The sequence below is a fragment of the Linepithema humile genome, chromosome 5, assembly GCF_040581485.1.
Source record: "Linepithema humile isolate Giens D197 chromosome 5, Lhum_UNIL_v1.0, whole genome shotgun sequence".
Taxonomy (NCBI): domain Eukaryota; kingdom Metazoa; phylum Arthropoda; class Insecta; order Hymenoptera; family Formicidae; genus Linepithema; species Linepithema humile.
The window spans coordinates 24,044,372-24,071,888 of record NC_090132.1 but is presented as its reverse complement, the minus strand read 5'-3'; the positions used below and the strand labels follow the sequence as shown (position 1 = coordinate 24,071,888).

General features: G+C 40.3%; 2 protein-coding genes across 2 annotated transcripts in view; one reads left to right on the top strand and one right to left on the bottom strand.

The window, feature by feature from the left end:
- LOC105675175 (myosin heavy chain, clone 203-like) overlaps window positions 1-27,517 on the top strand; it is a 43,103-nt gene that overhangs the window by 5,632 nt on the left and 9,954 nt on the right. The window lies entirely within an intron of this gene.
- Window positions 27-27,517, bottom strand: part of LOC105675173 (uncharacterized) — a 130,553-nt gene continuing 103,062 nt past the window's right edge. Inside the window, exons 5-16 of the mRNA XM_067354873.1 lie at window positions 23,341-23,477; window positions 22,009-22,297; window positions 21,206-21,468; window positions 19,191-19,343; window positions 18,438-18,632; window positions 17,394-17,782; window positions 16,910-17,146; window positions 14,216-14,395; window positions 12,687-12,834; window positions 11,541-11,807; window positions 10,916-11,253; window positions 27-10,043 (exon numbers count right to left, since the gene is read on the bottom strand). Coding sequence (XP_067210974.1) covers window positions 9,704-10,043; window positions 10,916-11,253; window positions 11,541-11,807; window positions 12,687-12,834; window positions 14,216-14,395; window positions 16,910-17,146; window positions 17,394-17,782; window positions 18,438-18,632; window positions 19,191-19,343; window positions 21,206-21,468; window positions 22,009-22,297; window positions 23,341-23,477 — 2,936 coding nt within the window. The 3' untranslated portion in view covers window positions 27-9,703. The remainder of the gene's footprint in view (window positions 10,044-10,915; window positions 11,254-11,540; window positions 11,808-12,686; window positions 12,835-14,215; window positions 14,396-16,909; window positions 17,147-17,393; window positions 17,783-18,437; window positions 18,633-19,190; window positions 19,344-21,205; window positions 21,469-22,008; window positions 22,298-23,340; window positions 23,478-27,517) is intronic.

Genomic DNA, 27,517 nt, shown 5'->3' with positions numbered 1-27,517 from the left:
ATTGCGAGAAGAAAACAAGGGGCGAGCAATCTTCAAAATAATTTATTAAAAATGTCGCATATTCGATATACCTCGAATCGGTAATCAGTAATGGTACAATTAGTAACTATATGCATGTCGCGTGAGCACGTTTTCGGAGGATCAATTTACGTCTGGTAGGGTGATCGATTGTTATTGTTTTTATTTTATCGTAGAATAATTAATGGTGTGTGTGGTGACATCGCTAGTCACGTCGAAGTGTCAGTATGACACGAAATCGCGCGATGACGTTCGCCTACTTCAAACGTAGTTCTACACATCTCGTCATCTGTTGCGAAATGCAAATGCGTTTTCGTCAGCAAATCGTTTGATTCTAGATTCTAATGACGTCACATGACGCATTCACACTTCCGGGAGAAACGACCACTTTGTTCGTGAATAAATCATGACGCATCTATGATTCATGCACGGGTCGCTGCCTTCTCTAGATGCATTTCGCGTCGATCTGATTTAGCACGAACAATGATTGCCAACTGATTGCACAATGGATTTGACATTTGCATTTTGACGCAAGCAAATTACTCGTCCGAAAAAAATAGAAGATAATTTCGAACAATGGATGGAAATTCATTAAAATTCAATTCTTTTAGATTGCTTTAATATGAATTCGTTGGAATGTTGAATTTTTCCATTTTTATTTTACAAATTATATATAGCACTATTATTATTTTAATTAACCATTTAATTAACAATCTAATTGTATAATAATAACAATTATTAACGCCACCTTTTCAACGAATTCCATATTAGCGTCACGCTGCAGTATTGAAAGCGTCGACTCTTTTACATCGCGATTCGTGTCACTGCCTTCGAAATGGAGCGATTATGAATAAATATGATGTGTGCGTTATGATGTTTTCATGATAAGACTGTGTGCGTGCATGCGTGCGTGCCTGTGTCTTTATGTTATTGTCAGATTTCTTGCTGACTCGCGCTTACTATAATCTAGTAACGACCGAAAAGAATGATTTAATATGCATTCGTTTTCACATAATTAATTCAAAAATCATTTTCACCTTATCCAAAGAATATTTTTAAATACTTATTCAAAATAGTTGATAAACAAGCATTCAGGCTTCTGAAAGATTGCTCAAAAGATTTTTCAAATTTATCATATATTAACACGTGATTCATTCCAAAACATTTATGATATTATTTAAATGTTTTCGTCCAAATCGGTCGTGTCTGTCGCGAGAAAGCTTCGTTTCTCTGTTTAGAAAATCAAGATTATCGAAATACCAATCAGCGCGTATCAATTAGATTCTTCTACGTATGGCATATAATTATCATTCTCTTGGGTCGAGTATAAAGAAACGAAATAAGATCATCAGATTGGCAGTAAAATGCAATACACAATCGATGACGTACGCAGAACAGATTTAATCTCATGAGCAATCTCGCTTGGAGCACGATCGAGTCGCTGGCGTGATCTCTGGCGAAAGCTCCAAAACGCTTTTGCTCGAAAAAGCGGTGATTTAACGCAAAATACATCGATAAATTATTTACGATATTGATGTACATTATGAAATATGAACGATGACGTTAATGGTGACAATCGAAACAAAAAACACTTTTCAACGATACATAATTACGATAGGTGATATGAAAATTAAGATCGTGGAATCGGCGACTCACAGTTTGTGCTGCTATTTACAGCGTGATGCAGCACTTACAAAATTCATAAAGATTCCTTTGAAAATACACAATGTTGCTTGAAAGCGAAATTGATTAAGTCTTTGATCTAAGCGCATCGATTTGCAGAGTCCTTTCCTCAATTGCATCCGAATTTTTTCAGAGCTATCTTTACTGTCTTATTAATATAAGTTTTTTCATTTTTTTTTTCATGAAAAAAAGATAACGATAAAACAAAACGATTGTTACGTTTGTTTCATGAAATTTATTGCGTACGCAATTTATCGTGAAGTACCAAGGCATCTGGAATGACATGTGCCGTATCTTCGGCAACGTTTTCGGCAGCGTAGAATTTTATATATGCATGCAATTGCACGAGTTCCCCGTTGTCGTTGCAACGCTCATTTGCATAATAACCGCGCAGATAATGTAGGAGGTAATGCACCTCGTGATAAATACGTGACTGTCGCTGTTGGCTATCTATTATGCAACAAAAGTGTATCATATACACAACACGACAGCTCATTTTGGTTGATACTGCTTTATCTTTGTTCGTCTTAATAAGACAAGACAGTTTAATTGTTTTTACATACATTCTTCCCTCCTTTGTCTATCCGGCTTGACATAAGATATTGTAAAATGTTGACAGTCACAGTCGATCACAAATCAAAGTCGAGAGTGAGTAGCGCAAACAAAAGTGCGTGAAAGTCTCAAAAGCACGCACTTTCGCAGCCATTAGTCGTACAGTAGATTTAACAATTCGACAATTTGATCTCTCGTTAATCGCAATATCGCGGATATGATTTTACATTGTTAATAGTGATGCCTAAAAATCGCCTCTACGTAATTACTTTATTGGCTTACATCGTGATCTAGAATCGCTTTTAATTCATACGATTATACTTATTTACAATCGAAACAAGAGTCCGAGAGAATTGGCCGATATAATCGAAAATTCGTCTCGTATCGACTATGCCGATCATTTGCATAACGATTGATATTTACATACGTGAAGCGATGTGACGGTATCCCTCTAAACTGGCGATTAATCGTATTTTCAGGGTATACCATCGTGTCGGCAGATAATTATCCCTTTGAAGATAAAGTACGTGCGCGCGCGCGAGATAGTATTTTTATAATTTATCTGCGTTTGCGTTTGTAAATCTGCGTTTATATACGTTTGATACTCGTTTTGAATCTAGCTCTGGATAATTATTGAGTCGTAGCGTATGAGATTTCGATTTTATATCAATAAATTTTATAGATAATCTTCGAGGGAAGAAACAAGTATATACGTAATTAAAAAATGGAATATTTTTCTATTTTTCACAGAACGAAAAGCGATTTTAAACATAGTGAAATAATATAAAAATTTTGTAATTTTCCTACGTTTCAAAAAACAATTTACAGCTCAATTTGGAAAATCGCGAACAGTTTCGCAAAAACAGAAGCATACTTTTATAAAAGAATAATATCGATATGATGTGATATGTAATACTTGATTAGTAAAAAAGATGTTTATTTTATAAATGTTTATTTTAGAATTCAATATTTCATACGCAACAATCCAATCGCTGAGTCTTTCACTTTGCGAAAATAAAGTTCAAGTTACGAAAAATAGTGAACACTATTTACAGCATTTTCTGCATCCTGTTGAAATTTGTTATGTTTCAATATGTTTAAATTAAACGGCTTAGTTAATTCTACGATAATGTGTTTAGAAAGTGTTGTCACTAGAATGTGTTTCGCAACATTCTTTGCTTTATACGCTGATTTATACATTTGAGTGTCACATACTTCGGGCTTCGTGTCTCGCTTAAACGTAACTTCGTCTTACATTAAAATTTCATTTAATCTTTAGACCGAAGTTTCATTCTGCCGTAGGTGACGAGGATTAAACATTGATCCTTTCTTACAAAGTTTCGATCAGTAATTATGTATTCTTTGATCGGCTATTAAATTTTAAAGGTTCGCCGAAACTTATCTCCTCGCCAGCCGTTAATAAAGTATACGTTGGGATAAATTGTAAAATTAACTATTCGAAAGTTTAGCAGCAGCACCACGTGAATTTACATCGGGTTAATAACTTCCGACGAAACAACGCTATATCAAACGAAATTTGCAATGTGGATAAAGCGGTGTTTCAGCGGGAAAAAAAAAAAAAAAAAAAAAAAAAATTGGGAATGCCTTGACTCGCCTCGATTTTGTCTCGTTGATTGTGCGCTCGTTAATCCTTACATATGAGAATGCTCATAGATGCGGATGGCAATTATGTGCGCCGCGATAATAAAACTTTACTGTTTTACCGGTGTAATAAATAGCGATGCGAACGTCAAAGTCGTGATTCACCGCGGCAACGAATGTAGCCGCGGCGACAATATACGATGCGCCAGGCGGTGCATCCCCATGATAGTAAACTTTTACGGCCGCCGGATATGCCGCCTTCGAAGGCAGTGCCATGTACGCGATGACATACTTCTCGTAGTCCCGCTATTTCTTGCAGCCCGACGTAAGGATACGCGCATAATCAAGAGCTTGATGGAAATTTTATACCTTTACGAGATGCTCAGGGCACAGTTACTAGATTTTTACAATAAACATCTTTTATTAATAACCAGCTGAGAAAATCAGAACAATCGAAATACATTATCGAAATAGATTTCTGCTTTACGCCGTTGTTAAAAAAAAAAAAAAAAAAAAAAAAAAAAAAAAAAATTCAGCAGTTTTACAATTACCAGATGTCAGTGAATGTTACGTTATTTTTAAAAGGAGGTCACCGCTTGCGTTCTGCTGAACAATTATCTTTTCACAACTTTTTATTTTCTCTCTTGGAGAATTAAAATTTCCTTTTATCCTGTAAATGGATAATGAATGATAAATCGCGCTTGTGCGTGCAATTGTTCATGGCACAGTTAATTAAATGCTATTAGCATTTCATAAATTAATCTGCTCGTGTCAGGAACGATTAACGTAATAAGATCTTCGACGACCTATTTTTGGAAAAATTTCTCTCCAGCGGGTTGGAACGCATTAGCGACGATAGCTCTGTATGTAGGTCATGGCTTTAAAGCCGATATCGTTGCTTTCGGGTTCAATCATAACTTTAAATTACGAAAAAGTGATTATAGTAGACTGTAGATTGAAAAATTTATCTTTCTAGTCCAATAGTTTTCCGAACAGTTTTTCTGTGACCATTTAAATTATGTCATCTTAAGAAAATATTTTTTTAATGGGCGCATCTTATTTCTTTCATTACAGAAATCCATCAAAATAATTGATTTGTAATTTGTAGTTCTTCGCCTCTCGAAAGAGACTTTAAACGTATGGCAGTGCAAATGGTTTTGATGATGGAAGTAAATTATGTAAATAATCAGTCTTTAGTTCTCCGTTCACGATAAATCAGTCATGTTAATTAGAATTTCGAAATATATTTTCGCTTAAATGTATTCGCACGCATTGCGTTGTGCAAGGCGATTACGTTATTGGCAGGTCGAGAGCTAATTAAACAATAATATTTTTGGTCCCAGATAAATAAAAATTTTTAAACAATCAGCACAATATCATATCTGTCGTGACACGAGCAAATTTTTTTTTTCAATCGTCGAAAATATTTATTTGAACTTTATATAACTTTCTTGCTTGTTTATTTTTTAATAAGATTTTTTTGCAAAATGACATTTTTTACTTTGTTCTGATTACTTTGAATCGCTTTAAATAGTTACAAACGACGAAAAGTTATTGAAAGGTACAAAAATTGGTGTAGAATTAGAAGAATAATAAAACCGTGACCTCCTTTTCGATAGAAAACTTGTATTGCTTCTTCCTGATTGAACACAAGATGTAGTTAACCGAACGTGTGTTCGTGTTGCGTGCGTTGTTTCTCTCATCGTCTGACTAGTTCGCAGCATTATCACTTAGAACGTAGCACGATAAATCCTTATCTCGCCACAAAACGTCAACGAGTGCGGAAACTCTTGTACGTACTGCACGTGCTTTGAACGATCGTAGACTAAGAATGAAATTAAATTCACTTCAACGAGTCCACATTAGATCCAGCCATAATGAGGGACATTAACGATTGTCTTCATTCAATGTTTCTCGCCAATGACTTAAAAATATTACACTTCTCGTCGTCTCACATCCTTTGTTAATACGCGTGTTAATTATTGTTGCGTGTGCGCACGCAAATATGAGAAAGTGATTGGTGGTATTGTTAACTAGTTAACAGCGCGCGATATCAGTACGCTGTATTTCTTTTCATTGATCCTTCTTCAGCTTCCGTTGTCCTTTCACTCTGTTTCGGGTATATCCTGTATTTCGAGAGAGAATGTACGCGATGCTATCGTGATTTCTCGAAGGTCTACGCTTGTCGAGTAATAAAGCGACAAAATGCGAACTTCCGCTCGCAGATCGATGTGTATGTCGAGAGATGAAGAAATCAATTCTATTTGCTTTGATTGCGTTATTTAAAAATATTTATCACCAGAATACCGAAAACTCTTTGTTTCTTCTGGAGAATTTTTTGAAAGTTTTGTGCTAAATGTTTCATATGTTAAGAAAATAGTAGCCTTCTCGAAGTTTGTGCAATACATCTGTGCAAATTTTATCAATACAGATAACATACACGTCACATCGTACGTAAAAGTCCTGTCAGACAAAATTGTAAATGCAAAAGTTTTATCGCTTGTGATATTGTAAAATAACGGACTGGTTATAAAGTACGAATGATAGGTTCGATAACATTTGCGTCTTCGATATCGGCATCTTGGGATCTTGGGAGTTATTTAAACAGCGCCTCTCGTGCGACTTACAGTTACGATTCCCTCAGCGACAGTCATAGTCGTAATTTTATCTTTACTAATTGATAAAAGTGAAATATAAATGAAGCCTATTTATATCACGTCGCTTCTGAATTTGCTATGATTAAGATCGACGATAGTATCCTGAAAAAAGCTGAAAAAACGAGAAAATGCGTGGCTGAAACGCGCGAGCGGAAGTACACATGCAACATCGTTATTCAAATACAAATAGATAAATAATCGATTATGTACAAGTATATGAACAAGGTGTACAAGCCGCGGCGGTGACGTCGGTGTGCTCGCATGCATGCTCAAGGTGAACCGAAAGATAATCACATTCGGCCATCCGCTTTGCTCCGTCTCGCTAAATTTTCGCGTACGCGTATTCTCATCCATCGTGGCGAACGCATCGCGTTGAAAGTGTAGCGAGAGAAAGGAAATAGCATCCCTCGAGTGTCGACTCGCGTCCGATAGACGCCGTTCGCTCGGCGTAACAATAATGTCGGAGCACAGCTCCGAGGAAAACAGCATTATATATTATCACATAATTTCAGGCTACTGAAGTCTACATATTATTTCGCTCCTTCCGAAGCGGTATCGCTAAAATGAGTAATTAAGTCGCCTAGAGTCGACTATCGCTTGAAACTTGGTCAGTATATCTCTAGCTGAAATTTTTCCTCGTCGGCTGAGGCCGCACCTCGACATGAGCTCGTTGCAAAACCGCATTATTGGGACATTTACTTTTTATCGACGGCGTGGAATGCCGTCTTTTTTTTTTTTTTTTTTTTTTTGTAGAATTTTTCCGGAGCTTCTCCGCGCATACTCGTCTGATCGAATTAGCGAAGATTTTACAATCGCGCAAAATATTTTTCCAAGCTGCAACTGCACTTACTCGTGCCAAAGTACGGCCCGAGCGCAATGCAGACGTCTGAAAGAGGTCTGCGGCCATGATACGTAGAGGAGATCTTCGCAATTGCCTGTCGTGCATACCTTTTACCGCGTTCTTACGAAGTAATACAATCGTCAGCGCGATGAAACGGTCTATAATTAACCGATCGAACTCTATGAACAGTACCGAACACATGTATGTAATATTCAAAATTTTTGTCCGCCGTCGGCGACGTATAATCGACTATTTTTTTTGGCAGTAAATGAGAAGTAGTAACGAGACTTCGAAGCTTCTTGCCTCACCACGGCCGCCATATAGTACGTCACATTGCGTTAAATATCTAACATCTTCTTCGAGCGACGTCTTAATTGATCTAATAACGTTGCGACGACTCGGCGTCGATCGAATTTATCTATTTTACACAGACGATCTCGTGTGAGTCATGTCACGCGCGTTTTCTTTTAAAGGAAAAAAAAGGGAGCACGAGACGAGGCAGGATGCTCGCCCCGGCCCTGGAATCGCTTGTCTACTCTTATTCTCAAGAACTAACGTTTAGTACTAGCGCATTGCGCGCGACGCTCGATGTCTCGGATTTCTGAACGAGGTGTCTTCTTAATCGAGATGCGTGTGTCAATCGGATCGACGTGGCGCCTTGGTAAATCAACGTCATTGGTAGCTACAAAAATTCGCTCCGCTAACGATCGTTCGAACATCATTTCGATAATGCTCGGTGACGCGTGATATCAAATATAAATACTTTGTATATCTGTTCAATTGGATAAAATATGGTTTTAAAAGATAGTTTTCCGCTGGCTATGATATTAGTGAATGAAATAAAACAACGTAGGACCGGCTTCATCAACGTCCGCTAATTGCAGCTTTAATCTGACCACGGTTACGCTAGACTTGGCGATAACCAAACCGTTAAAATGCGGTTAAGGCCAACCGACGTTGGTGAAACTGGCCGCTAATAACTTGCTAATCCGCTAACAACGTATTATCGACCTGCTAAGCTCGCCGCATCGTTTACTTATTACAGCGTTCAATCTCGGCATTACGCCGAGATGTGTAATCCCCTGTTATTTCCTCTTACAGCTGCGCTAATCGTCGAAGCTCGATCAAGGCGCAGCGTCGTTCGATCGCCACTAAGCCATTCTATCATAACAGCGACATACTACTAGGATTTTATTACTTATTGTCCTCGTTAAAGTAGTTCGCACTTGAATTCTGCGGCTTACGTTACGCGGTTCGTTCTCTATCTCTCTCTTCTTTTTTTTTTTTATCTTCTCTTCGCTTCAAGATGACTTTCAGGCAGTTCGATGGAGAATCGTTAAAACTTTTGCGTGAATCCGGGACGTGTAACGGTTCTTCGAAAAGTAATATGATATTATTCTTCGCGAGGAATAATAAGATCTCGCGCGCGAAGACAACGAAAGTATCAAAACTCGAGAACTTGCGTCACCTACCGGCTACCGCGGCAGTGTTTATTTCGATGTTTGCGGAGGTGGATCGAGGTTTCGACAAGAATTCGATTATCTGCCGCGTCGAAGAGTCGGCCGTCAGTCGAATCTCAAATATCGTTAGATTGTTAGTTAAAAAGTTATAAAAACGATTCAGCCTAAAATGAGAAAACTGGACTGGCAGTATTGTTAGAAGTCACTGAAAATAGAACCATGTGTGGTTGCTGTAGCGCATCGATCGACGAAAAGCTTGCACGATCAATGCAAACAGCAAGCGTATCGTACATCACACGTCGCTGAATTAAATCCGCCGTTACACGCTTTACCTCGCGCCACTTGTCCGACGTACTCAATGCAGACATCACCGACCTTACAATCCTAAGAACATTTCAGCCGCGCTGCTCTATAATTCTCGACATCCCCTGTAATCAGACCGTTCAACTGTTCCGCACTCACCGCTCATTATTTCTCCAATCTAACGAGACCCACTTCTCTCGATCAGAACAACCCGACAACGGGAACGTGAGCGCTTGTTTCGGCGAAAAAAGAAGCGTTCTCCCACTCGCCCGAGTCATCGAGCATCGAACGCCGATTCTCCGATCATAGGCGAACGCCGGGCTCTTCCCGCCCGACGTCCCCAAATCCCTTGCACGCGACAGTTCTGCGCGTTACGCGGAGGCGATTCCGCGGATCCTCCGGCAGCGACGGCGACGGCAGCGGCAGCGGCGCGCCCGGTTTCTTCAGGAGAGCAGGACCGAGCAGAGTCTGGCCGCTGATCTATGGAGGACCGCCGGAACTCGTACCGACGACGACGTGGACGACGGCGATTGTCACACGGTGGTGACTCGGTCGACCTCGACGTAACGCACAGAACTGTCGCTGTGTCAGCATATCACTTCCTTGCCGTCGATTATCGCCGTCTCGGACGAAATGCTCTTTAGACGGTGCTGGGATATCGAGCGGCGACCGCGCCGGCGGCACACCCGCCAGATAACGAAGAAGACGACGCCGAGAACGGTGGCCACGACGAGCATGCCGAGGCCCAGCTGCAACGGCGGCAGCCGCAGCAGCATGGAGCAGTGCGTCAGTGCCTCGTCATAGCCGGAGGGACAATGGGACACCCCGTCGCACCACAGCGAGGCGTTTATGCAGGCGTCCAACTCCGGGCAACGCTGCTCGCAGTCCCGCGACATTTGCAGGCCCGCCGTTGACGTCACCGACGGTCTGCGGGTCAGAGAGAGGATCGATAGAGTTATATTGTTCCGCTGCGTAACGACGCGCGACTCTCGTCGTCGCTTGGTCCCCTTCTCGTCCCCCCCTCACCCCCCCCCTCTCCCCTTTTCGCCCGCTCTAATCGAGGTCAGATCCGTTGAGCGGGATATTAATTAAGGTGTTTTCCAGAGAGACATCCGCGTTGCGATTGAGCGAACGTACAATCGTACCGTTGCTATTTCCACGCGGCTTTAACATTGCGAATGATGAAGAAGAGGTCCTCCGGCACGGCTGGGTTGGTTTAGTTTAATGCGAAATTTATCATAAACGTTTTGCAACGGCTTATATAATAGTTTGTTCTTAATATTTGGTAGATTTTATAAAGTTCAATAGAGTTTCCCTCGTGTATTTTTCCCCGGAAAGTTCAGATTATCGATGATCAAAAGTATTTTGTGTACGAGAGCGATGTGAAACATTGTAAGCTGTATACTTTGGCTCCACGTTTCGCGCACAATGTTGCAAGAGATTCCTGCAACTTCTAAGCAGATACTATATCGCATGTGCATCTACTAGGGCGATCTTCGTTTTCGCGAGATTAATTACTCCGCGTAAGAGATTGCGAAAGTTGCAGACAAGTTACGGCAAAGTTTAATGAAGGGGTTTTAAGAAGGAGGGCGGCGTTTCTCTGAAGACTTTATCAATTACGGTCTCTCTTGTCTCCGCTTTATCGGCAATACTCCATCGACTTCCAGTTAATACTTGCAATTGATATAATATTCGCGAATCACAGCCGACTAATTGAATCTTTAATTTCGCTTCCGTTTTCGAACTTTTCGTTTTATCCGCTTGATTTCACGATATTATAAAATATCGTTATTACGAACCTTCTGGTGAGCTCGAGCCACGTGACTGTGTAGGAAGCAGGTTCTTTCACGATGAACTCCACGGCGATGGTCCTGACTGGATCTTGTCCCGGCGCGAGGATCATCGCGTTTCTGCTGACGGCCCAACCGTCGCTGAACACCTCCACCACGTGATGCCTCGAGTCGGCAGACGGTTTCGGGCACACCGAGACGTGAATCACACCACCCGTGTGCACGACAATGCGATTTTTCGTCGCGCACTCCGTGGTGTTCGACATTATTATGCCGTGCATCTTTACGTACAAGTATTGAGTCGGACCGGGATCGATCAGCCACGGTTGATTCTCGCAATTCTTTTGCTGGAACAAACGACAAAAAAGACATTGGTATACTTGAAGTGAATGCAGATAAATACAGTGGATGAGTCGCTAAAAACTGCGATCTAAAATATTATTTACTCGTTACGTTTTAATTTTTTATTCATAAACGTGTATTCTTATTTATCAAAAATGTATTATCAAATTTTTACTGCAAGACATAATTTGAAACATAATGTATTTGTTTTTTAACTTTTCAAGACTTTTTATTTGAAATTATTCAAGATGGCAGCTTACAGTGACGCCGTATAAAAGTTTTTCACATTTACCTCCTCGTCCTCGGACGGTGATGTGTATTTAATTTCGCCAGACGGTCCCCTGACTCTACGCTTTTGTAGGCAAGGCACCGTCTTGACGAAGTCCCAGGTGCCCTCGAAGAAAAGATTGTTGTAATCATCCAAGGCGTCCATAGATAGAATAGTGAAATGCACCTCGGCGATATTAGAGGTGGATTTGATATTGATGGGTAGCGATCGATTCGAGCAAAGACAATCACGTTGAATGGGCGACGCGTTTGGCCAGGGTAAATCGAGCACCTGTAAATAAACGGTGGAAAGATGATTTGACCATCCTTTCTCGTTTTAAGCTAATAACGTTTTTCATGATATTGCAAAATTAAAAATATTAATATTCAATTAAAAACATAATTGAATTATATGGAAAAAAAAATTGAAACAACTTCTCGCTGAAAGATTTTTATTTTAAGTTACAGTGTACTTACATTCACTTTGTAGAAAATGTTATTTAATTTTTACTCTCAACTCTTTAATTAGCAACGCATTACATGTCTAAAGAAAGTGTCTTCAATGAACGTCTTTTTTACAGAATATTACGCAGTTATTGAAATGCAAAATATTCATATTTTAAATATCTCTTCTAACATCGAATCGATAAATCGTGCTATTGAATTGCGACCCCAAAACCGTGTTCTACCAATTTCCTATTCGCGTTATTAGACGGCGAACTAATAAGACAACTCGTAACGAACGTCTAAGTCTGACTCATGTCGGTATTGACTATTTGGAAACTTCGAAGCCTGCCGGCCTACTTCGATCTACTATGTTTGGATTCGCAGATTGCTGATACTTGCTATCGCTTGCTATGGATGAAGCCACTAGTGTTAATTACTCGATCAACGCCACCTGTTACTATCGAATCTATGTGATTCCTATTGTGCAAATCTATAATTAACATCGCTTGCAGCGAACGTAACTTTATCAAGATTACATGTAATTCACAAGCAGTTCACACTCTCTATAAGAGATCTCTTTTCTTCCTGCAGATATTCTCAAATTGAAAATGCTCGAACGGAAAGCAATCAAAATATATTGTCAACAAGAAAATTTAACTTCGGCGATCATGCAACTAGCTTAGCACAGAACTAATCGCAATTATCAGAAGTTTCAATTACGCACCTTAATCGAAAAGTTCTCGGAGCCCACGCAGAGCAGCCTATTGAAGTCGGAGCTGCTAACGCTGCGGCAGGTGCGATTCCCATTGAGGAGCTTGTTGAACCTCAGCTTCACCACCTCGTCGTGTTCTCCTTCGAAGCGGTACACGCAGCTGCAAAACCCGTTCTGGTCTGCACTTTCAGCACTTAATCGAATCTATACGCCTCGCCGACCAGGCAAAGGAGCCGGTTCAGTGATCGATACTGCAGGAAGATTACGAGGAGTATCGAAGGTTGGACGCTCGTTAATCGGAAAGCGGCCAAAGTGATTCTAAGAGTGGATCACGGCAACGTGTAGCCATCATTACGGAAGCTCCGATCTCTTTTCGGACACCGCGGACGGATTATCTCACCAGAAAATGTTCCAGCCTTTCATTACTTGGGCAGGAAATAAATCTCTTAACGAATGCAAAAAGCAATTTTATTAAATGGAAGAAAACTGACTTTATATCATTTTATAAACTCGAAAAAGAAACGATTTTGCAAGTGATTGCATGTTTGCAACAAAATTTTTAATTTGCAAATTATATTCTTTTCCGGCAAATTTGGAATGCAGATAATTTGCCGCGTTAATAATATAATGAACGAGATAAGAACTTTACTTTTTACTAAATGTCCCGGCAGAATTTGCTGACACGAAGATTTTAGTTTAACGGCGTGAAGCTCATTTTACGTTTGTCGTAAAGCCGCAGTCTAACTGATATTTTATCGCGATTGTAGAAGATTTGATCCTGCGGACAGTAATAAAAGGAGAATGTGCACGATAGGACCGTATAAAAGCCGTCAAAAACGGAGTGTATATGTTCGTTTCATGGAGGAACAAGTGCAATCTTCATGCCTCACTGCAGAAGTACTGTTACTCTATAAGGTCTCATCCGTAAGATATGTCTGAGCAGCATACGACAACTATAAAGATCTCTCGGAATAATATTTAGTATTTGAGAAATAAATTACTGAAAAGCAGAATTGACTTTATCGAGAATAAGCCAAAAATGTCATACGCGGACTCTTCGAGAATGCACGATACATTTTTAATCATTGTTTAGCACGCGACGTGCGATTCCGATCCCATCCTTGACATCTGTGAATCGCTCGATCGGGAAAAAGATACGGGAAAGCGCTGTGTTTTTACAACTGGGGACGACGCAACAACTAGTTAATAACAAACCACCACGAATCGGCGCCTGATAGCGAGTTAACGACGTCATTATCGCGTCATTATCGCATTACATCGTTACATTAGCTTTCACGACGATATTTCGTACCGATGCGGTCCCACCGCAAACCGTCATGATGTCAAACTGTCACTACGACTCCATCAGCGGATAATTAATTACGGCGGATAAATAATATCGGCGTGCTCGGCAAGCCCCGGGAGCTAATCGACAGAAATGTCCGACAATAACGCACATTTCCGGTAAACTAGTCCAAGACGCGGAATGTTTGCCCCTCGTATTTGGAGATATACAAGCTTGCTATCGCAACGGCTCTTACCTTATGTTCTTCGATCCCCCACGGCCGTACAGAAATATGTCGCGCGGCCCCTGGAATTTACGATCCGGATAATGGTCTCGGTTGCGGCTATAGAAGACGCGAGAGCACGGTCCACTGCCGTACGGATCGCCGTCCTGATGAAGATCGACGAATTCGTACAGCGCGCGAAAGTTGACGGGTCTGAAAAAAAATCATTATATCCAATTCATTAATTTATTCAAGCAAAAGAACTTTGCAAGCAAAAATAGATTCGTTAAATTACATCGTAATTGCATGGAGAAAATTTTATGTAAAAAATTACTATTGTACGGCAGAGAGTAGCCGCGGACCGCGAAGGAATTATAAAAATTTTTACTGTTTTTCACATAATGGCCACAGTATTTAAACTTATAATTTCTCTTATGGTCAGCGGCTACTCTGCCGTATCATAATAATAATTTTTTATATAAAATTTGCTCCGTGCATACGGAAACACGCGAATGCACCTTTTCCCATTATATTTATGAAACTAATTAGCAAAATAATGAAATGGAAAACTCGATTAGGAGGAAATGTAAATATTTGACTTTCGGAGTCTCCAGCTATCGGCGGGACATCGAATTAAGCTCGAGGATGGCTCGGTACATCTTGATATCCACGAATACGGGAAGAGGATTAACGTAACAACAACCGCGGGCGAGGGTAAAAGGGTTAATGTGTGCCATTGTCCGACGGAGGGTTCGATGCGCTGATGAAGATCGACGAACCCCCGGCGGACTGTGAAAGGCGTACGGGCCTTGAAGAGAGACGTTGCACCAGCGGTTACGGGGATGTTATTAAACCGGCTTGAGCTTATTATATAGCACGCGCGCGCCGTCGCGTCGCTAGGTTTTACCTCGCGTGGAAAGGATTAACTAGACCGTGCGATGCATCCGCACTGTACGTCACTCACCGTCGGCTATCACGCCCGAACACGCCGTGTCCATACGCCGATAGGCGATATGCGAGGAGAGAAAAAAAAAAAGAGGGAGGACGATGACACGCAGATACCGCCATCGGATACGGCACGATAAACGGATGTAACGCGTGCAAAATGTGAATCGGAGTGTATCACGGACGTGAAACGACGAGGAGAAAAAACCGGCTCTCAATTATTCATCGACAAACGCCGATCTGGATCTTTGTCGCGTGCACTTTGAAGGATCGCCGGGATTATCGTGCGCGAACAAATGGAAAATATAACAGTTGCCGACGTGAATGCTGCCGATTAACGCCACAAAGAGACCAATACAATCGCAATTTAATTACCGTTCAACAGAAGCTAATATTTCTTTTTACGACATATGCACGCGGATATTGTGCTGAATTTTTATTTCTCACAACTGCTCTCTGTCGGTATCTCGGATGCTGACTTTTAAGCTAACAGTATTGAACTCTCTTTTTACACTTTATAAATTAATAACTCGTCGAGTGCAAAGGCTTTCGACGCAGCATGAGACCATGTGTTAATCTATTGTATTTAAATATCTATCGATATAAAATATGACGTTGAACGTTATGCATACAGAGTTAGCGAAGATACACTTGCGTCTAAAATTTTCTACAAAGTCGGCTTACTCGTTTTAGCGCAAGTTCATTTAAATAATTTTTATATTTGCGTAGCGACGAATCAAGGAGGCAAGCGTAACACTTTTCGCGGAGGAAAGAGATACGCGGGGGGGTGTATAAAATTAAGCAAATGGATGTGGAGGCTGCCGTCGCCGCATGTCTCTCGGCATTCCTCTAAATTTCGCTATCTCCGTTTCCTCCTCGAGGGAAAGGACGGGAAAAGGGAGAATCGTTTCTCATGAATAACTTATATTGTAGGCAGCGTAGCAGCACGCGGCAGCGAACGAATGAAACGTGCTACCGTGGCAGATATTGCGCGCCGTATTGCTATAAAGCGTTTCCGCATACTTCGCTTCTAACGCTCCGGCGGTTCGATACGGCGTTATAAGTGAGTCGAATGAAACATGGAATTACAACGAGCGCGAATTGGCACGCTACTCTTCAAACGTTCTACTACTCGTCGATGCAATTTCCATTGTAACGCGCTCCCTCGAAATTTTTCGGCAACCTATTATTGCCTGCTTGATCTCTTTTTCGAAAAAAACAAAAGTATTCAAAGAGAATATTTCATTACAGGCATCCTCTGATCTTGCAGATTTTTCGCGAATTTACAGTCAGATTTGCATGTATATTAGTGTACGCAGTTATCAATTTTTATTTACTTTTTCGAGGAATATTTGAATTATGATTGAATTAAAAAAGAGAGAATTAATATAATTTCTCAACAGAATAGAGAAATATAATTAATATAACTTATTCATCCTCTGCGATATTTGTTGTCGCACTAGTTCGTATTTCTAGAAACCAATTAATGTTAAAAGTTACGGAAGTTATATAACTTTCCAAATGGATACCAGAAGTTACAAGCAGGATAATAAATTCAAGTAAAATATATATAGAAGATAAGAAATACTCTAACTTTGAATTTAATTTAAAAATCTTTTCGCTTTATACTCGTTTTGAAATATATATTTAATTTGGATTTCTTCAACGATTTTAGTATGCTCGCAATGAAATAAAGTAGTGCAGAATATTTTAATTTTATTCCTTTCGCCGAGTAGCAATAAAAAAATGTAAAAAGATGTTGCAATAAAAATTAACACTTGCCTGAGCGCCGTTGACTCGATCATTCGCATCTCGATAGTTAGACTGCTGCCGGAAGAGACAAAGCTTTCTCCCAAAGAGCACGGACGACTGGTGTTCTGTAAAATAGCGTGATCGCAAGTCCTCGGTACTTTGTCCTTGCAATATCTCGCTAGCAACGTGGTGTTGCTCGCAGGACGCGCAAGAACGGTTTGAAGCGGGTCGCCCATTCTTTCGGCGTAACGCTGACGTTCTTTCTCACTGAAACGAACATAACATTAAATCTTCAATATCTCCTACGAAAGTTAAACATTTTTTTTGATAATTAAAAAGATTAAAAAGATCTTACTAAGACTCGAAAATTAACAAATTAATAAGAAGAAGCGGAGATTAACATAACCCGAAGTTAACAAGGTAATAATCTCAGAAAGCGAAATAAGTTTCCCGGAAGTTTCTCCTAAAATACAAGATCGATTCGCGAGCGGACTGTGAAGCTTATTGCGCTCACCAGGCGACGTCGTTGCACTCCGACAGCGGCATCATCTCGCCGTCCCAGACCATCAGTGTCGTCGAGCAATCCTCTTCCGTGGTGGACAGACTGGTACCCACGTGGAATTTAAGGATGGACAACCATACGCGAAACTGCGGCTGCGGCGGCCGCGGGGCCGGTCTCCTCCAGACGGTGCCCGGCCTCTGCTCCGGGAACTTCGGCAATGGACGCGGGGGCGTCGGGCTCGGCAGGGTGGGACCGGCGCCTCGAAGATGATACAGACACGTGCTGTTCCTGGGCAGTGAGTGACGCGGCGATGCCAGGACGCCGCCGCCGGTGCCCCTCAGCCAGAACTCGCAACGCTTATTCTTGGCATAGGTCGGTGATTCGGCGTCTACGAACGTGACCTGAAAGCCGACGTGCGTTTGTGTTGCGTGCAGTCTCGGTAAGACTAAGGGCTTCGCGTCGCCGATTCCGCATCCCTTCCGAGGGGAACGAGCGAATTACCCGAGCGAATTACCCGTACGATCGCGTGTCTGCGATCCTATCCGACGCGAATGTGTGTTCGCAGCGTGTCGTTAGGAAATTTTATGAGATAATGCGAACGGCGGGGGGAGGGAATAATATCGTTGTTTCCGCTACGGTGGCTCATTGGATTTTATGCGCAATCAGCGAGATGAAATGAGCTCCAATATTTTCGGTAAATTCAAGTGAGATTATAATAATATATATTACAGCCCTTGAAAAGGTTACGCTGTACGTAATCATTTTTTTCTTTTTCGTTTTGTTCCAATATGTATGGAAATTTCCCTTGGCTGTCATTTTCGTTTGCATTGACGGGCAATTAATAACAGTAATTATCCGACGTTTAATAGCGTGTATGTAACTATCAAAAAGTTAATATTCTGACACGGTTTACTTTACAAAGTATTCTCTCTGTCCTAGAGTGCTATCTCTACGTACCTAAAGTGTCTAATTTTATGGGTGATTAAGAAGGGATGGATAAGTTAAGCATTAATTAAGGCGGTCATTATGCGCTTTATGGGAAGCGCTCTCACGTACTTGCACTTCTAATTGAAACCCATGTAGGGAATGGGGTGGCGTCGGATGTAAGAAGGTGCCATAAGGAGAGGTAGTAAATTCCACGAGGATTTCCGGGCCGCTGCTGATGGCCTCCGGTACTGGCTCCCCACCGCCGCAAAATTTGAGGATCACGGGCTCCCTGGTCGTGTATCCGTCGTACACTGTTACGTAGTCCTGTAAAAACAAATCTTTTTATCTCTCAATGAATGGATGAGCAGCATCATTTGGAAATTAATTGCAGTTTAAATAAAGTACTATTGCGAAATGTTAAATGCGAAGATATTAATTAGCGTCATCAATGTGAGTGGAAAAAAGTCTGAAAAGTGTTAACAAACTGTCTGAAAAGAAACGGGGTGGGAGGAAACCTTATAAATCTATCATCCAGAATAGACCACCGCAAAGGCGTGAACTTGTGCGGCTGCATTTAATTCCTTTCGTAGTTGCGCTTGATTACACGTTCACCGGAAAATGTCTGTCTTTCAACTTTTATTCATCTACGATTTTTCAACATATTGGCAACGGAAATATCTAATAATCGTGACTTTTCCGGTTTTGTGACCAAGAATACGACACTTAAAGATTTTTCCACCGGCGGAAGATCACTATGCAAAAGCAGCGCGGCTGCTTGGCAGACCGGTCACGTTGCCTCGCGACTACTGTGCTCCCATCCTTTCTCCGTCTCTGTCTCGAATTTATAACAGCTAATCCAATTTTCGCGGTGGCTTTATGTACCTGAACGACGTCACAATCTTGCCAGAGACGCAGTTCCCGGGGTGGTGGCTCAGCCTGAGTAGCTGGTCGCGCCCTTACAGCTACCAATTGGCCTCGGGGCTGTTTTACGTGTATTAAAGCGTGCTTGCCCGGCGGTACATCGTGCTGCCTCACCTATGTCGCACAGAGAAATGCAAATTAATTCATTCATATCCACCTAGAATATTCTATATGTTGATAAATTTTTTTTTTTTCTCTGTTATATATACATATATTACATATATTGCAATTTCTGTTTTCAGGTAAGCAAGGAAGAAGCAAAATGTCTCGGCGTAATCACGTAAGTGTAAGAACATCGTTTGTTTTCACACCTTCCGTTTTCCTTTAGAGGAGCATAGAATTTTTTATCTTAATCCTGAGATGCATTTTTCGCTTGAAAGTATGCAACTATAAATTCATTTGTATTTTCTTAGCGGCGTTACTGAAGATTCAGGCATAAATGTGAATATAAGCATTGTACAGCTGCAATGTTATGTTTATACCAAATATTAGCATTAGCTTTTTTTACTTTCGTGGCAGCTGTAAACATTGGTTTCTACATAAAAAATTGCCATTTATTTTTTAATTAGGAAACTCACGCACTTAAGGATTAAATAGATAGAATAATTTTTCCATAAGATTTTGAAATAAACTTATTTTTCCTTGTTTAGAAAATATAAATTTGCATAAGATATTAAGTTTTTATTGTACAATTAAAAAATAGCAAACAGTGCTTTATATTAAAATTATCGCACAGACTTATGTGCAACGTAAAAATAGATTCTAATTCATTTATTCTTCGTGATTGAATTAATAGAGTAGAAACGTGATAAACAGCTTGAGAATCGACCTTTTGTACAGACATCGATAGCTTTAAATCGGACGTTGGGCGTAAGTGCACGATAAAAGTCACAATGGTTGTATTCGAGTTTCGGAATAAGATGAACTATCGAGAGAAACACCGACACAGAGATCGCGAGCTTCACTCGTAATCGAAGTCTATCTAGTGCAAGTCCCACGAGTGTCTGCCTGTCTAGTTGCACACGAAGAGAACAAATGATCGCCTACGGCGTTGAAACGGCAGACCGTAAATTCTACCTTCGCATATTTCGTTCATCGACTCGATAGTGACAGAGTATCTAGGATGTTGATTAGTTCCGCGGCATCGATTAGCGATAATATATGTTTACGGATACTGACATTAATTACCAATCGCCGTTAGCTGTTGAGCTTCGTGGTAAATTACAAATTTTCGTACGAAAGTGAAATTGAATATTCAGCGAAGAAAGGAAAAGTTATTTACAGTTTACAAAATCGGTGTCGACTTATTTGCAAAAATATTGTCGATATATTTGCTCGCGTGTAGAACTCGGTGACTTGGCTTTCGAATCAATTTTGAGTCTGAACTTGTACAAACAAAAAATTGCAAACTGCCCAGAAAACCGTCGCGCAAGTTGATTTACGTGACGAGGAGACGCGACTGACTCGCACGGTGAGATGCTAAGGGGAAATAATGGCCACCGGAAGGGTACCGTTCCGAAAATTTGTTAACCGCGTGTGAGAGGAAGCGAGCCATTTTTACGACTTCCGCCGCAGGTGTGTCTGCTTGAAACAGAAATATGAGCCGTGTCAAGGCTCCGGGGAGAGGAGTCGTGTCTGACTATGTCGATCGTATATCACTGCCGCGCATCTGCTCGACGACGAGCAAATTAATTCGAGCGATGATACATTACCCTAAAGATACGGCCTGATGCGGCGAAAGCGTTACTCTAATGAGCAGCCCAAGGGATTGTGAAAAATACGAAACTCTTTTAAACTCATTTTTTTTGCGGATTGCTACATGGAATTTGTACGTCTTATTTAAAGATCCCATAAAATTCGAAACAGCAGATTTATTGTGTTAATATTGTTTAAAATACGGACGCTCTGCAAATTACAGTATAGAATAAAATCACATCGCGCTTTGTCACAAGGATGGCAATTTAGGCGAGTCTTACCGCATAATAGCAGGTGAGATTGCGTGGATAAAGACCGGGGAAGTTGGGTGACTGCAATCTGCATTTCTTCCGGTCGCAGTCGGTGAATATACGGGAGCAATAAGTCCCGGATATTAGGTCCCCTAAGAACTGCTCGGAGGTCGGCTTCGTAGGTGGTGGCACGTGTTGCTCGACCATTTGCACTGGCATTGCCATTGACGTGTTCGCATACTCGACGGACGTGCGCTCGGTCGACGCCGGCGTCCCGGCGACCTGCGTTATTCCTGACCACGTGACATTGGAATTTTAATCATTGACGGCGAAAAATATCGGGAATTTCTTTGTCCGCGCAATTTCATCGCCCGTAATGATGGTCGATAATGCACTTTTGCAAACAAAATTCGAGCTTCGGAGAATTAATTTATTAAATATTTATTTAGAAAGCATATTAAAAAATCATTAATTAATTGAACAAAAAACGATTTTTACTATATCACAACTAATAGATTTTCAGATTTGAAAAATTTATATATATTCTAATGAAATGACTAATGTGTTCTGCAATTTTTTTTCTGTTTATATTTTTAGCAAACAATGTTTTGTAACAATAATATTTGTAAAGTAAGATAACAGTGGCAGAACTAGAAGTTGTATCTTAGTACTAGTTGTATCTTAGTCGAGTTACTGAAAATATTCAATTTGCTTCAAACTGATTTCTGCGAAACGAGTACACGGAATAAAAGCCACGAAAGAGCGCGAGACAAATGTCGAAGCAAACTCCAGGAAACGTGCTTAAAATCCATAATCGAAAGCTGGTCACCTACCGACAAAGGGATTCCCATAGCGCACTACCGCGTCCGACTTCTTGATCATTTTGTACGCCATTCTGAAATCAAAGTTAAATCCCGTCTGATCTTTGCTGAGCCTGAGCAGCTTGAGGATGATGGAGACGCTGGGTGTTTCGCTGTAGTAGATCGCGGGTCCCCAGGACGTGCCGCACCAGAGACCGCCGACGTCGGGACGCTGCGCCTCCGAAATTTGCAGGGACCCATCGGGGCAGCCCTCCGCGGTGAACGACACGAACTTGCCTAGGGTAAAGCTGTCGAAGGTCAGCTGAAACCAAAAATCTCGCCGTGACGCAAACGCTGAATAATGTTTAATTATTCGTAAAAAAACGTGTTTTTTAAATAGATGATAAAATAATATTAGTTAGTAGAGAATATTATACGTAATATTTGATCGTATTGTAGTTCATTGTGAGATATGGAGTTCGCTTTACGGATATCAAACGGTATTTAAATAATGGGAATCCGTGTTGACTCGAACGCAATTCTCAAAACGCAATTCCGCGCAACCGCCGCATTTTGTTTTGCGTTACGATTTTTGGCACGGCTGCGGCCCCTTTGACGCAACCTGTAAACATCTGCACGCAGACCACCGGTACGTACAAGAGATTCTCGTGACCCACGCTATACAGATATGAGAAAGCCAGCAAATATTGCCGTGTAAATAATTCGACAGCCGGAGGCTATTTCGGCGAAAACGAGAAAGTTTTCGCGCTCTCAGAAACTCGGCGTGCGGTCAGTTTCACAGTTTCGCACAATCGAAAAAAATATGGTGGTTATTAAAAATTCCACCGTTAATTTTTCTCCGCCAGTTGAACAGAATGTAATTATTTCCGCTGCGCGTCGCGAGAAATGTGCGTGTGAATTGCAAACGTTCCCTTGTTCTGGATACATTTCGAGCGGTTGCCTAATTTATTTAGAAATTTTCCGTCGAGTAAAACGCGTTTCATTAAGATACCCAAAGTTATCGTGTTTGCGCAAGAAAAGTAATCATTTGTTTGGACTCACGGCTTCCCTAATGATCGATTCGATAAAAACTTAAGTATTCAGAATTTAATTTGCTACATAATCCAGCGTCGTTGTCTTCTGTTTCTTTATTGAATTTCGTTACTTCGTTAATGCATCCTTTAATTAAAGTCCGATTCAGTGAAGTGTAATTTATTGCAAATTTCCGAGGCGCTCTTTTCTTCATCATTCGTGAACAAATCATCTTACGTTTTTCGTTGCGAACGACGCTATCGTAGAGCATCAGCGCGATGCCATCTAATACCGTGGCGATAATTAGATATCTCGAATGGTTCGAAGACTCACCTGCACGATATCACCGAAATCGTCACCTGGCGCGTTAAAGGTGAGCTTGCATATGTAAGGCACCTTATCTTCCTTCGGTCGATGCAATTCCAAATCGTACGTCTTCCCGACGTCGCCGTAATACGTTTTATTGCACGCTGTAACATAAATATTAAGATCCTTTAATTGTACGATCTTACTATTTTTAATACATTACATGTATATTTATGTAATAATAAAAAAACTAATAGAAAAAGGGCTATTAGAATCAAAGCGCAAATATCTAGGCGCACACAATTTTTATTAAAAATCAATAGAGTAGTAATACAGATACAAAAAGGTTTCAGCCGAATTTTCGAGCCCTCTTCAGTCTGAAAGGATTGTAACTGGTAATAGCGATCCCGTGTAAACAACATGCCAGTAACAAGGTCAGCCAAGTTGTGTTACACTAACGAGTCATTGCCGCACGTTGTTTACGCAGGATCACTATCACTGGTTACAATCATATCAAATTGAAGGGGATTCAAAAATTGAGTTGAAACATTTTTGTGCATTCTGTATCACTACTCTATATTGACTTGTAATAAAAATTTTTTGCACTCTGCGCTTTGACTTTTATGGCCTTTTTTCTGTTAGTTATTTGTTATTTTTATTTTTATTTATTTCTGACAAGGTTATTTCTATCGAGTTTATAATTAGTCAACAAAGTAGGGACTTGCCGTTTATTGGAAATTTATTCAACACATTTAATCGCTATGGTGATCGTTGCACCTATTTTCTAACGTAATCGATTAAGGCATGATTCATTATATTTCCAGATTGATGTGATGCTCATCAATAAAAAGCAATTATATTTGTTATATATACGCGGCATATTACGTGTATTGCATCACTGTTTTTAATAGCTTTTACAAATCTTTACTTTATATAACTTTGATATTGGAATGGTTTTCTATTGTTTAATAGTAGAAAAGTACATTGTTACACAATGCTTTGTCTTATCTTTTTGAAATCGATTTCTTATTGCGGTCAAGAATATTGTCATCGGTGGTCCGTAAATTTTCTTTCACGAATAGCATTTTTCAAACTCGGAAGTGCACTTTCCAGAGCCGTGAAAAATCGTATCCGTGGTTAAAAATTTATGGGAAATGAAGGTTGTCGAATAGAGTGCCTTCCTACTACGATACTTTTACCATATTTCCTCCGTAAAAAATACTGCACAGTTGAGCTTTTTAAGAATATAATTATCATAATTATTTTATTTCACAGATTACAATCGATGATTCAAAGGGTTGAAATATGAGGTATTATTAGATTGGCATTGATTAGCTCTTTTATCTTGATTTTTTCTGATAATAAGTCATTATCTCATTGAGTGTCATGGGAGTTCCATTTTAGCTTTCTACGGAATTGGTATTCTTGCGAACGGCCGGTGGAATTAACTCAATTACAGAGCTCTCAATGTAATCACAAGATTAGAGACGACAGGTTAAAATAAAACATCCACAAATTTATCGTAATAATTCAAACGATTCTGCTGAAGGAAATTTCATTTAAAATCAAGAACATAAAGTACGAGAGAGGGAAAATGTACAAACATAACATTTATACGAGTACATGCGCATTTAAATATTCCTTATGTCTATTAGAGTAAATTCGCGAGCTGTCTACTGACAGATATGAGCCAGACGGATATGCGAAGTATCTCACATCCGCTAAGCGGCGATGCATAAAATATTTCAAAAAATTCGCCAAACGTCATAATCCACAGCGCGGTATTTCCTCTCCCTCGTTAACCGCAAGCCGATTCCATCAGAGAGATTACGAGGGGCGATTCCCGTGGATCGTAGAGCATGCCAAGATAAGGAATTGATGGAAGATGGTAATGAATTATCGATGAGCCGCGTCGTTTGTTTCATGCCAGGCATTTCGGCCCCATGTTTCGGATGAGAAACGAACGTACGGGGAAGCAACGGCCGCGCAACTCTTCCCTCTTTCATTCATGTTTAATGGCATTCGCGGTGAGCCTGGAAAAACGGCGCTCAATCAAAGTCTGCGAGCAGGACAGGTTTCGCGAGAGACCGATGAAAGGCAGCATGCGATCGACGACTCGTGATATTTCTAGTAGAAACTCATCCAAGCGGCATAGAAGCGTCCAAATACCGAATATTTATTTGTTCAACAAGATTCGCGCCGCGACAAACATCAAATCTGTCCAGATGTTTATTGTTAATTCGGTGAAGACTGTTTTAGTCAGATTTTCCAACGCGCGGGGATATTCATAACGCGTATTTTTTATCACTTGAAAATAGCACGTAATATTTTCATCTTTAAAGTTTGAAATATTAAAGAATTACAAGATATTAAAATTGTTTAATATATGAATGTTATCTCGTACAAGATTACGAAGGATTCTAAAGCAATAGTTTCCTAACTTCTTCGAGCTACTTGTTTTCTCAGTTCAATAAATTTGTCCGTAATGTTGTTCTTCTCCATTCTATTTATTATATAACGACTTACTCAAGGAAATAATATAGTTAGTAACAAATAGTTTTATCAAAAATTTAAACCTTTTTAGTTTTATAATCAAATTGTTGGAAAAGCAAATTATATAAAATAAGACGTGAACTCTTTAGAAACTTGCCGTAATAATATCGCCTCCCTATAGTACTTAACGCGTCCTTAAGTAATTCCATCAACTCTCGGGGAATGTTACCGTTCACTTTGGCAGCCACTGTTCACCGTTCGCGCAACTCGTTCACGATTCCCATCGATTAGACGAGTCGGGAATGCACTCGTCGATCGAGCTGATTTGGCTTCCCCGCGCGCGTCCTATGCGAAATTACCCACCGCTAGTTTCGGTTACACACTGGACTATTGTGAAGCTTCAAGAGCTCATTATGGATGTATAGGGATGGAAATTCAGGGTTCGCCAGGTAGAGGACGTCCTAGAAGCGAATAGCTGTCACATGCACACCGTTTCTAGATACCGGGTCATTCCTAATCAGGACTTTGGCTTGCTAATCTAACGGGTCACTTTGAGACTATGCGTTTGCCCCAGAACAATACCTTAACAATCGCGGTTTGGCTTCGTGCAGAGAACTGATAATCGCGCGTGTAATTGCGCGTGTCACATAATGATAAGACGAACTATGTCGAACATCCAAAGAATTCTGAGCAATTTAGACAACTCTTTTTATCTCATACGTACCGAATCGTTGAAATGATACGTTTCGAAAGTATTATGAAAAATTCTTATAAAGTAAACATTTAAGAAAAAATAAATAATAATTTAAGAAAACAGAAATAATAATTTAAGAAAAAAATTCTCGCATATTAATAATCATTAAATATTTTCCGCTCATTAAACATATATTATTATTAATATCAAATTAAATTTAATTAGACAATTTAATATTCCGATATCTCGTACAATTTACTTGCTCGTTTAGCTTTAATAGAGATAGAAAATTTCAGTTTACATCGAATTTTGAGCAATTACATTTACGTGTCCGTCTGACTAATCGTCGACGTGAACCATTTTGTTCCGTCAGCTCGAGACGCGTCTGGCCGCCACTACTACTGCGGCGTCAAGGAGCCTCTTCAGCTGTTACGTCTGACGAATGACTGCTTTCTGTCACTGCCGTGGCGCAGTATCCTGCCTCATATGAGCATTTAATCCGCGAAACAAGACTTTCTATTAACGTTGTGATAAATAACATTTTTGATGAAAGTTGCAGCTCTATTTCAATTCAATTGCTACTGTCAATGACAAATATTTATTGAATTCTACAAAATAAAATCATATCGGAAGGGTTTGTTTTATTATAAACATAATACCCATTAACAATGTTACAGATTTGTATTATGTAACAAATTTCAATGTGATAGAAAAAGAAATTGTTGCGATGAAATAATTGAGAGAGAAAAAACATTTTTTTGGATTTAAAAAACAATATTTTCAAAAAGTTAATGATTTAATTGTTTTATATTTTGACTTGTGCCATTTGCAAATAACCGAGGACAGTTTGGCTAAACGTGTTCTTTGTACAACGCAATCGAAATCGAGTTGGCAAGTAGGGACGCCATGCACAATTGGCATGCAGCCAAGCGCGTTTAACAATGCCTGAAAATCCGGATTCAGAATGAATGTGCCTGCTTCCAACTACGACTCCCGTGAATTTTCCGATAATTCCCC